Source organism: Sminthopsis crassicaudata, chromosome 1, assembly GCF_048593235.1.
Source record: "Sminthopsis crassicaudata isolate SCR6 chromosome 1, ASM4859323v1, whole genome shotgun sequence".
NCBI lineage: Eukaryota > Metazoa > Chordata > Mammalia > Dasyuromorphia > Dasyuridae > Sminthopsis > Sminthopsis crassicaudata.
The window spans coordinates 465306406-465319315 of record NC_133617.1 but is presented as its reverse complement, the minus strand read 5'-3'; the positions used below and the strand labels follow the sequence as shown (position 1 = coordinate 465319315).

At 38.5% G+C, this 12910-nt stretch overlaps 1 protein-coding gene across 1 annotated transcript; it reads left to right on the top strand.

Moving 5' to 3' along the window:
- The first annotated feature begins 638 nt into the window (after positions 1-638).
- Positions 639-8171, top strand: GNG10 (G protein subunit gamma 10). Its single transcript, XM_074280883.1, has 3 exons — positions 639-1011; positions 5646-5777; positions 7379-8171. The coding sequence occupies exons 1-2, from the start codon at positions 931-933 to the stop codon at positions 5769-5771; spliced, it is 207 nt and encodes a 68-aa protein (XP_074136984.1). The 5' UTR covers positions 639-930; the 3' UTR covers positions 5772-5777; positions 7379-8171.
- The last annotated feature ends 4739 nt before the right edge of the window (positions 8172-12910 follow it).

Below are 12910 nucleotides of genomic sequence, written 5' to 3'. Positions count from 1 at the left end.
GAATCGCTTTGGAAGGCGAGATTAGCTGCTAACTATTCACTGGAGCAAATAAGCAAATGTCAAAGGGAACAGCCACAGAATTTAAAATAGACTCTCTTCAGCGCCTCACGCCATAATAATAGCTTACTGTTACATAGCACTTCTAAGTTCGCCAAGTTCTTTACCCGTACTAGGTCATTTCAAAACAACTCTGAAAGTGGATGCTCTTAATCCCAAATGAAAACGAGGAAACTGGAGAGTTTGAGTGTCAGGCCACATACTGGCGTCCAGACTGTCCACCTACTAAGCCAACCAGTAGCCGTCGAGGAACCATGGGGTCATTTGTTCAACGAGGACTAGGTCCTGACGTGTGTGGCCTTCAGTTGTTCCAGAGTGTTCCATTATTAGAGTATCAAGTAAGCAAGGTCAGAACAGGCCACGTGGCTTTTGAGAGCAGTTTTTAAAGTAGTTGTGTAGAATTCTGGAAGTACGTAGGGCTGCAGCCAGCCTGCCGCATCTGGAAAGAAAGGAAGCCCGAGGGAAGAGCCCTTTCCTTCACTTGACCCATAGAGGGGGCTCTGGGGAACGGGAGCTCAGGCGGAACTGCTCTCGGTCAGCTTTTCTTGGGTGTTTGCTGAGAGGCCCGCAGAGCGTTGCCACATTTCCCTCCCCCGCTCTCCCTCTCTCCCCCAGACTGAGCTCAGTTCCTGCCTCCCTTTTTGACGCGCGCTGGTGGGTTGTGAGGGTGGGGAGCCTCCTCTCGCCGCCGGGAGCGGCGCCTCTGACACTCCGCGAGGACCCGCCCCCCTGCTTGCCGCCCCCCAGCTGCAGAGAACAGCCGCCTCACTTGCCGCCCCCGGGCAGAACTGATAAGCTATCCATCTCGAGACCTCCGGGGAGGATCGAGCCGCCGCCCGTGGGACAGTCCCTGAGAGGATCGCGCCACTGAGCATGTCTTCCAGCTCTAACCTGAGCACCATGCAACGCCTGGTAGAGCAGCTGAAATTGGAGGCGGGCGTGGAGAGGATCAAGGTAAAGGTCTGAGAGGGACGGCCGCCTGGCTGCCCTCCGAACGCCCGTTTGCTCTGAACCCCGGGGGGAGGGAGGGAGAGCAGTTTGCATTTTTTTTGAGGGGAGCGGGTTTTGTCTGTAACTAGGAAGAGCGGAGAAAAGGCCTCTGAGGTCTTTTTCTTCTTTTTCCCTCAGCTGAATGGGTGTGGCCACTAAGTACCCTGCTGTAGAAGGAAGAGAAGTCTTCCCTAAACTCTCTTATTTCTCGAATCGTTATTTCTCCAGTGCCTTACGCAGTTGACCCCTTCCCCCCGGAGGTCATCCGAACCCTCTCAGCCTCAGTTTCCCTTTGTGCCTTGCATACGTTACCGGCTGAAATAATCAATGTTCAGCGAAGGCGTAGCAAAACTTCCACCGCCTCGTCTGTGCGCGCTGCTCCTAGGGCTTGGCGTGTGCTTGTGGAACTGAATGAGGTCTCCTGGACGTTTTAAGACGGGGCGGGAGAAGGGAGGCTAAGAGAGCGCTTAAGCCTGGGTGAAAGGGAGCAGGATGCCCACAGTCGATCACTAAGCCTGGATTCGGGGCCGCCTCGGTGCCTGGAGCCGGGTTAGAGGCCGGGGTACGCCCGGGGCCAGCCGCCTGGCCGTGGCCGAGGCGGGGCTGCTCGTCTGACTCGGAGATCCCTTCCGCCTCCTTTAGAAACAAAGGCCAGCGGAGTCCCTTCGCGGAACTGCAGCCAGGAAGCGGTGTCCCTGCGTGACCCGGCTTTTGTCTGACTGTCGGAGGGAGAGAGGGATCCTCCATTGCCGAAGTGCAGCCTCGGCCACTCTCTGGCGGGTGTTTGTGTGTGTGTTGATTGGTGGACTTGCTCTCTCTTCCCTCTTCTCCTCACTGTTTTCCTTCCCCGCTCCCCCTTCTTTTTTCTGCTCCCCAATGTTTTTCTGCCTCCCTCCACTCTGCTCTCTGTTCTCACCCCTCACCCACCCTTCCTCCTTTCTAACTTCCTTCTCCCTTCCTAGCTAGCCTCTCACCCCTCCCCCGCTTGCTGACTGTTAGCGGGCCCAGACAGTCTGGGCAGCAGCACAAAAGTGGCCCTGTTCCCAGGAAGGGCGCCCTTCTTGGAGAGGCAGGGTGGCAGAGAAGTTCTGACCCTGGTGAAGGCTTCCCTGGGGGCCACAAGCTGCCTTCTGTGTTCAGTTCGCCGGGGCCTGTTGGCATGTTCAGGGGCAGAAAAAGCGCAGCTGAGCCTTTGTGTTGGGGAACACAATGAACAGCATCAACTTTTGTCTTGGTTGGAGGGGGGAAGGGCTTTGCTGATGGGATTTTGGATTCAGCCTAAGATTTTAAAGTATGTAGAGAAGTTATATTATGTCTTTTGAACTAGGCAACCATAGGAAAATCAAGATGAGTGGTGAGACTCCAGGTCCAGCGGGGCTTTGCTGGATGGTGGGCAGTTCAGAGTTCCTACAGATAGGAATGGAAGAGAACGGGCATTTAATAAACACCATAAGCCAAACATTTTACAAATATTACCTCATTTGATCCTCACAACAGCCTTGGGAGGGGTGGGTGCTCTTATTATTCTCATTTTACAGATGAGGAAACTGAGGCAGAGGGTTTGTTTTTTTTAAAGTGACTTGCCCAGGGTCACACAGCTAGCAAGTATCTGGGCCTGGATTTGAATTTAGGCTTTCCTAACACCAGGTACCACTCTTTCCACCTTGTAGCCTCCAGTGCAATAGATGGGAGAAAAGGAGCCAGGCTTTCTAATGCTTAGCTATGAGTTTCTTAATGTCTATCTGAGTACAAATCACTTGGTAGTTTTCCTCTTCCAGGATTAATCATCCGAGTTCTTAGCCTTCTCTAAACTATTCAAGGATTACTTATTTGGTCATTTTCACTGGGGTCCTAGCTTTCTGTTTGAAACATTGAAAGTACCTGAAGACATTTGCTGATGATTTATCTTGGCCTTGTTTTGAGTCAGATTTTTTTTTCTCAGGCAAATGTGATTTTGTGAACTTGTTTCTCCTGAAGAAGCCTCAAAGCCAAATAAGTTTTCAGCTTGTTCCACAGCATATGAGAACCTTTCACCCATTCACTGCCAGAGCAGATTTGATCAGAACCAGTTTTTAAGCTAATAATTCTCATGCCACCCCCCTGCTTAAACTTTCCCAATTTCCTCATCTGTAAAATGAGATTACTAGCCTTAGATCCCATAGGGTTGTTGTAAGGACTGTATTTTGTAAATTTGTATATTAATATGTATGGACTGTTGGGAATAGTGTAGGAATATAGACACACCCAGGGCCGTTAGGTGGCGCCATATGCAGAGTACTAGGCCTGGAGTCATGAAAAGTCATCTTCCTGAGTTCAAACTTGCCCTCAGACACTTTACTAGCTGTATGAATCTGGACAAATCACTTCACCCTGTTTTCCTCGGTTGCCTCATCTGTAAAATGAGCCAGAGAAGGAATTGGCAAATCACTCCAGTATTTTTTGCCAAGAAAACACCAAATGGAGTCATAAAGAGTTAAATGTGACTGAACAAAAACATACAGGTGATAGCTGCTGTAATTAATATGCTCCAAGTCACACTGTCCTAATCATTTGTACAATAAAAAAATTGCAGTAGAATCTGGATTCTTTAACCTGAAATCTGTGAATTAAATTTTTTTTGATAATTATTTCAATATGATTGATTTCTTTTGTAATCCCATGGATTTTTAATGCTTTTTAAAAACATTTTGAGAAAGGGTTCATACATAGTCTTCACTAGACCGTGAAAGGAGCCTGGATGAGATAAGTTGTTCTTAAGTTTCGTAAGACTTTAAAAGTTTTTCCTAGCACTAAAATTGCATGCCACTCAGGCCTTTCATAGACTCAGTTGGAATTTTAGAGCTGCTTAGATCCTGTTTCCTCAGGGTCATTGGTTTATTTCATCCTACCAAGACATCAACCCTGTCCCAAGGCATGCCATCTTTTATCAGCAAGAATAGCCTACTCCTCAGAACACTGGAAGAACAATCACTGGCATTTTGCACTGGGGAGTAGTTTAACAAGCAGGGCAAGGCCAAATGAAGTGCTGTGGGAACATAGGAATAGGGTAATTGCAGCAGTTACTGAACAGCATTAGGTTTCTTAATTGGCTAGGAGGAAGCTTTGCACTAAGTTTTGCCTGCTAATCACTTGTCACACTCCCTGCTCTGACTTTTTTTTTTTTTTTTTTCATAAGACCATATCATATTCGGTTTGACATGAAAACTGTTTATTTGTTCATTTTTTTTCCAGTCATATCTGACTCTTCGTGATCTTATTTGGGGTTTCCTTAGCAGAGATTGGAGTGGTTGGCCTTTTCCTCTTCCAGCTCCATTTTACAGATGAGGAATTAAAGCAAATGGAATTAAATGACTTGACCAAGATCACACACCTAGGAAGGAGGCTGGATTTGAATTCAAGATGAGTCTTCCTGACTACAGGCCTGTCACTCTATGCAGAGTGCCACCTAGCTCCCCAGAAACTTAATAATAATAATAGCATTTATGTAGTGCTTACTATAGAAATTATACCAGGGGGACAGCTAATTGGTGAAGTGGTTAAGAGTACCAGCCCTCAAGTCCAAGAGGGCCTGAGTTCAAATAAGGTCTCAGACACTAAACACTTCCTAGCTTTGTGACCCTGGGCAAGTTTACTTAACCTTAATTGCCTCAGGAAAAAAAAAAAAAAAGAAGAAATTATATCAAGTAATTATGATTTTACATAAATTATATATGTAAATATACTATCTACATGTAATATATATAGATACACTAATGTAAATTATATGTGGCAGGAATGTCAAGTCAATGAATTCAAGTATATTTGGAGTAAATTTGACAATTGAGATTAATAATAAAATTATTAAGATAATTATTATAATAATAAAGTTTCAGTTGAGTGATAAGGTGGGAAGCCAAAATGGAAAGGTATTGATTACAGTATTGATTACAGAATCCTAGTTTTGAAGTTGGAAGAAATTTAAGAGGTCATGTAGTCCAGCCCCCCTTCATTTTATAGATACAGAAACAACTTTGTGTTGTTTCTAAAGTTGTTTAGACTTATCCTAAGGTCAGCCATTGAGGAAAGTGATAGAACCATGATTTGAATCCAAATCCAACAATCTTCCCACTGTACCATGCTGCCTAATCTGAGGAATTAGAAGGGAGGAAATGTCCATGTAGAAGTCATTTTTCTGGAAATTTGATTCTGAATGAGAGAATCATCAGAATATAATAATTTGAGGGATTGCACCTTCTCCCTTTCTCTTTTCCCATCCCTTCCAACTTTCCCACTTTTAGGAGTTTACTAGGGTTTTCTATAGGTCCTTCCCTATAATGCATAAATTCTTAACTTTTTTCATGTGTCATGTACTATGGCAGTCTGGTGATACTTGTGGATCCCTTAATATAATTTTTGTGTGGATGTGCATAAAATACATAGGATTATAAAGGAAACCAGTTATATTAAAATAATAGTAATCAAGAATCAAAATGCTTATTATAATGGAATAGGAGAAAGTTCTTGAAGGGAAAGCCAGGTGTGTCCTTTGCCTTGTTATGTGGAAAAGGTAGAAGGGAGATGGCTTTAAAATATATCTTTTATCTTCTTGCTTCATTCAGGTCTCTCAGGCTGCTGCAGAACTCCAGCAGTATTGCATGCAAAATGCCTGCAAAGATGCTCTTCTGGTGGGAGTTCCAGCAGGGAGCAACCCTTTCCGTGAGCCTCGGTCCTGTGTTTTACTGTAATAACAGGTAATTCCAGCTAGTGCTTTTCTGGGACTCATTTTTTATTTCCAAATGCCCTTGACATTTTTCAGGCTCTCCACATAGGTTTGAGTTTTGGTACGTGTTTGCTGATTTTGAGGATATAAAGTCAAAGCAGCCAAATTCTTAAATCACAGATTTAGAACTGGAAAAAAAGACCTTAGTGACCATTCAGTATAATCCTTTCATTTTACAGATGAGGAAATGAGAGCCCAGGAAGTGAAATCACAGAAGTAAAGAGAGCAATAGAATTCGTCAAAGTGGTGCCATAGTCTACAGAGTGCTGGGCCTGGAATCAGGGAGACTCATCTTCCTGAGTTCAAATCTGGCCTCAGCCACTTATGTTCAATGGCCCTCATTTTCGAGTTTGACAGCACTGGTAAAGAGGAAAGAATATCCAGGAGACTTGGATTTCATTGTTAGAAGTCCTCTAATCTAAGTGATTTTTATAATATTTTTTTTAATTTAAAAATTTTATTTTATAAATTTTATATTTATAAATATAATTTATTTTATAAGTATATTTTCTAATTTTTAATCTAAGTCATTTTTCTTATCTGTAAAATGGGGATGATAAAGCTTCTGTTATCTATTAACTTGGTATAAAGCATTTTGTGAACTATAAAATAAGCATGATTCAGTATTCAGATTTCTCAGAGAAGGAAACTTCTGAGTACTGGGTTTTTTTCCTTATTCTTATTTTAATTGGTTAATCGTTCCCTGTTGTCAATCCCATTTTCTCTATCTTTACTACCATCTTGTAATTGTGATATGCTGATTGGTGCTAGTAATTGCTTAGGTCCCAAATTCTCCATTTGGTACTATAGTGAATTAAAGATCCTTAGAGCTATATAGTCTTGACTGATTAGGCTTTATTCTTTGTACAGATATCTAACTTTCAACTGGAGAGGAAATTTAGTTGTTTGAAGGGGAAATAAGAATAGGAATAAAAATTTGTTTTTAAAACTATAAATACCCTTTTCATGGTAAATGGAATGCCATGTATTACAATTTACAGGAATGTCATGCTTTCATTTTACTTTCTTTAGAGATGATACTCTTTAGTATTTGATAGCTTTAATTTTGTGTTATTCTTTAAAAAAATAACTCAAAAGTGAGCATTTACATTGGTTAGCCAAGTTCTCAAAAGCCAACACATTCAAACGTTAGCATTTGGCAGCTCTCTCATAGGGTATAATGGATACATTTGAATTTATGCTACTGCTTACTTCTCCCTGGATGGGCCCTGTTAGGCAAGAATTTCACCTCTGTAAGCCTCCATTTCCTAATATGTAAAATGAGAAGGTTGTATCTTGAAGATCCTTTTTGGTTCTAAATTTATCATCCTATATTAGGAAGTTCTCCTCCTGTATATGTGAAAGAAAGTTGCTTAAATTAAGAGCCCCCCGAAAATTACATCACCAACTTATGTAGTAACTGTACTTTTTTGATGGAAATTTATCATATTTATAACATAGTTTTGGGCATTTTCTTTTTATGCTGTAGTTTTCTGACTTGGGAGAATTTATTTATTTATTTATTTTAACAAATTTAGAACACTTTCCTAACTATTTTCTTTTTCTTTACAGGGAAGAAGTTCACTGAGGAGTTACCTTCAAGCATGCAGTGATTTAACAGCTGCTTCTGAGTTTTAAGAAAATATTTTTTTTTGTGTGGCCAAACAGTTTTTAGATATTTGAGAATCCTTTCCATTACCAACCCCTACAGTCAAACTCCTTCAGGAATAAATGAAAATTTTTAGATACATAAAGGAGTAGACTCACATGTAATTAATCTCCTTTTTTGGGGGATAATTCTTGTAAAATATTTTATACTTTAAAAGACATATATGGGGCAGCTAGGTGGTGCAGTAGATAGAGCACCAGCCCTGAAGTCAGGAGGACCGAGTCTAGTTTCATACACTTGACACTTTCTAGGTGTGTGACCCTGGGCAAGTCACTTAACCCCAATTGCCTTGGGTGGGTGGGTGGGTGGGGAGACCTATATACCATTTCCACTTCCAACAAAACTACCCATAACTTAGTTATGACTTTCTATATTTTTAACAGCTTATTTTTACTTAAATGGCTACATTATAGCAAAGAAAAACATTTTCTTATACCAAAAAAAATTATTCATGTAACTTGTGCTTAAAGGTTTTTATGTTCTATCAAGTGTTTTTCTCCCCCGTTAGAATTTGTATTTTCTAAGGTAACACACCCAAGTGCAGACTTCTGGTTTTACTAATCAAGCAGTGTCTTGATTTTTCTAAAGCAGAAGATAAAATATTTTATTTTTAACACTAAACATGGGAGCTATTTCTTAACTAGTTTGTTTTAAAAGACCAATATTGTCATATTAAATTGCTTCATTTAGATATGATTTATGCTTGTGTGTTTTAAAACTTATTTCATGGTTCTATTTGTGCTTAAAAAGGTACTACATTTTAAAATTTTGGCTTTTGGGGGAAAATATTTAAAGCATGACTAAGAGAACATTAGAAAATGAATGTAAATGGAGAGTCATCAAAAACTATCAAAACAAGAAAAAATATTTCAATTCTTGAACATCTGTTGCTATCGTACTTCTGGTGGTGTGCCTTTGGTTTTATACAAAATACTTTTAAAAGAATACTTTTATTCTTTGTTTTTTTAAATTTTGTTTACTTTGTGAGTTTTTTTTTTTTTTTTTTGGTAATAGCCTCTTAGAAGCTTAAAAATAAATTTTTTTTCCCTAATGTTTTTGACCATCTTTTCTTATCACTGAAAAATGCCATGATTCCATGGTCATTGTCATTTAAAAACTTTTATAAGCTCATGTTTTACCATAGGACAAAAGATGGAGAGAAGATGAAGCCTCTTTTTCAGGCTATGTAGAATTGTGTAAAAGTCCCCCATATATACACAAGAGGGAAGAAAATGGCAGAAAGTAGAAGCAAAGACTAATTTACAAGTCATCAGTTAGCAAAAATGAGATTAGAACTAAATAAAGACCTGATAGCCTTCAGAAATGTTGGAACAGAAGATGGCTCTGAGGAAGATGGGAGAGAGATCCACTGCTAGGAGAACACAGTAATACATTGGTATTTAAGATAGAAGCAAGTAGCTCCATGTACTCTAATCTTCTCGGAAGGCCCTGAGACCTATATGCATAGATTAGTGACTGACAATCAGAAAAATTTTAATTATCTTCAATATGAAAATTAAGCATTCTCCATTCCCTTTTTCTATTGTCTTAGATGGTTAGAAAGATCTCAGTAAGCAGATTGTAAGGTTCCAAGACTCAATGCAGGCATCACAATGTTTACACAAAAGAGAAATAAATGTAGATCCTTTTCACGAATAAAGATGTTCTTTTTCTTTGGGTTTTTCACAGAGTATACACACACACACACACACACATACACGTATATAATATATAAAAGTACACATGATGTATATACACTTCCTAAAATTGGTGAACATATGTTCCTGTTTTATTCCTTACTTGATGTTGATATTGTCTGAAATATTGAATAAAGGATGTATATTATCCAGATGATTTGCAAGTGGCTGGGCAAAATCAAGATCATTACATATTGGGCTCAAAATTGAGTAGAAATAAGTTGGACTGGATCTCTTTGAAAAGTTACAACACACTAAATAAATGTCCTTAGTAACAGAGACAAAATCAGTTCAATATTTTTTTTTTTACTGTTCAATAGTGGGGATCTAGTTGGCATAAAATAATATGAATTTGTAGTGGATCAAGCTGTAGTGTAATTAATTGTTCTAGAGGTATTGAATAGCTTTTATGAGTGGAGAAAGATAGAGATAAATGATCCAGGATGGGAAATTGGAAGGTGGTAATGGTAATGAGATAGGGATAAACAAGTCAAAGACAGAAGATAGCATGTTTTTGAACTGGTCATTTGTAGAGTCAAGATTAAAGAAAATAAATTGAGATCAGGAGTAATGAACTTGTTTCTCCAAGAAGAGACTGGAGGTCATAAGGAAAACTAAGAGTAGGTATGATAAAAGTGAAACAGGGAGAGTGATAGGATAAGAGATTGTGATGAGGGAAATTTCTGAGTTTAAAATCAATAAAAAGCATTATCCCCAATTGAAGAGCAAGGAAGTGGTAGCAGGAGTCTTCCAAAAGCCAACTGAATAAGATTAAAAGAACAAAATATTAGCTATGGATATTAGTTGTTTGAAGACTACCTTTCTGAGCCCTATGACATAGAGGGCAGCCTTGTGCAATGGGGAAAGAAGGGAGTTAAAGCCAGGTGCTAGTTCTTAAGGGCTTGGATTGAACTCACTTTGGACCAGCTCAGTAGTTATATCCCAAGAAAGTAGAGGAATGAGGAATACGATAACCTGAACATCCAATAAGCACAGGGAAGTATGAAATGCATTTTAAAAAGTTTTCTATTACCTACTGAAGTCTTGCTCTGAAGGCTTACTATGGTCTCATTCAGGATCAGTAGAGGAGTGCTCATACCAATGAAACTGAAGCTTGGAATTTTGAAATATAGTTAAAAGACAAAATAATCATGAAACAATAACTTAGATCACTTCATTCTCTGATCGTTACAGAAAGCAAGAAGCAGTGCCTGGGTAGAAGAGTAATATTCTATATTAGCACTGTTAACTGACTTGCAGAGAGCTCGTGAGTAAAGTCAATTAACCTTTCCAAAATTCAGTTTTCTCACCAGATAAAAATGGTATAAAATATCACCTGCTGGTGTTCTGTGCTGAGGATGAGTAAACTTTCACTATTCTCTTGAGCATTAGGAAGAAAAGTGTCTCAATAATAAAACTGAAGATCTGTTTTTATAAAAAACATATTTTTGAGGGGGAACAGGATAATGAAAAATTTACCTAGATTATGTAAAGGGAGGGAACAATTTAATTAACAGCTTATCTATCAGATTTGTGGAACTAATATTTGCATAATATTTAACTTGAAAGGTGTCTGTTTCCTTTTCTGTAAAATAAAGATAATATTTTCCCAGCCTACCTTAAAAGATTATTGTGAAGAGAAAGTTCTTTTATAAGCCATAAGGTGATTTAGTAATAAAAGTTAGTAACAGTAAGGATAAGAACAACAATGTCCAACTAATCGTCTTATTAGCAGTGCATGGAGAAAAAACTCTATATTATAGCCTCATCAAAGTTCTGTGCAAAAGATGAGAGTCTCAGATCTCATGATGGTGAACAGTGGGACCAGATTTGTAATGACAACAGTCATCAATTAGCAGGGATAGTAACCATGTTGTGAGGCAAAAGGAGCCCATTCATTTTAAAATCGTAATGAGGTATTTTAGAATTAATACATGGGTTTGGTTGCCTTTTAAACATTATGTTAGTTTTCTTTAGAAGGTTTTCTAATTCTTATGACCTATGTATGAGGAACTCTGTTCTAGCAAAGTTGAAAGAACGTTATTTGCCTTGGATACACAGTCAATCCAGCTCCTTGTTTTCTGAAGGGCTGACTGTAAAATGAGAAGAAACTATACAAGTCTCCTTTCTATCATTATTGATTGGCTTGAGGAAATGGGGAATCCTGGAACCTTGCCAGTATGAGTCTTCAAGGTTTCCTATTTACATTCTGTTAAGCCCTTCTACTATTTTTCCATACCATATCCGTGTGTGTTTGTGTTATGTGTTATGATTTCACATTGATGAAAAGAAGGAGCACAAATAGAGCCAATGGATTATAGTGAATTTGTCCTGAAAACCAAAGCGTCTTTAGTTATTTATAACTATATATTCATAGACTTAGACTTTAATGGAGAGAAAGCAGTTTCCTAGGCTTAGAGATTTAAGAGACAGTTCTACTGCTAAGTCTGCAAAACCAAGGGAGGAAAAGTGGTTAAATTAGAGACAACCAAAAATGGTTGAGAAATAGTCACCAGCTTTAGGACCTTACTCAGACCTCCCTTTTTCTTCCCCTAGGTAAATGAGAAAAAGAAGACTGATTGTGATTTTTCAAGGCAAAACACAAGCCTTCTTGACTTTCCTCACATTTTTTTTAATATAGTTGAACTTTGTTTTATTAATATTGTCAAGAAAAATATTCAGTATTAGAAATCTTGGTAAGGAGGAATGGCATTATCTTGGTTCAAGAAATAATTAAATTATTATTTTCCAGGAGTGTTCTGTTATCCTTCTCAGTTATCATTGGCATAGCGTGTCAACAAGGCTCATTTTATGAAAAGAATAATTGTTAGCAACATCTGTTGTTTAATTTAATTTAGTTATTTGTATTTGATATTTTGGTCCTCATAACTGAATCATCCAAAATTTCAGGCCACAGGGCAAATTGATGCTTTGCAAAAGTGGAAATTCTTTAGCAAACCCCACACATTATTTTGTGTAGTTATGAGACCCTATCAATGTGTAGTATTTTGGTAACCTAGAAACTATGAGACATCTTCAATTGCTTGGATAAAAAAAATATTTTTTAAGCTATTCTAAACTGTTATGAGGAATTCTAATTCTAATACCACATCTTATGCTAGAGACACATAAAACAGTAGATTTACTAAGGAACAATCTTTTAAAACTGGGGAAAAGTATAAATCCTAATAATTCCAGTTCTTCAGACTTTACTAGTTTCATTACCATTTCATAAGTCCTTACCTTTCTCCAGCATTGTCCAAAATCCTAAAATTTGTGACCAACTTTCTGAGATCTTTGGGATAGCTAACATTTACAAATTGCTTTAAGTTTTGCACAGAACTTGGCATACATTATCTCATTTGAGATAAAGCAAGGACACAAAGAACTGGGGCAACATTGTACTACATTTTGCCTGAAACTTGGAAAGAAAATGCCAGGGAAACAGCACCTATTAGAAACGATTATTTCAAAAACTATTATTAGGGAATTACAGGATTTTTCTGCTTTTAGTAGAAGCCATTATAAAGTTGCAGATTAAAAATGTTAAAATTAAATAAAAAATTTAAAACTTTCCAGTTTAGTTTTAGTCACTTCCTTGTCTCTAGAGGGATGGCTCTGGTCTTTCTTTTTTACTTACTTTTTACATTGGGCTTCTGAAATAGTGATTCACTTTCTTTACTCCATGTCAGAGGCATGAAGGTTTGGGTAATGAATAAATTTATTCTCTAAAATTAC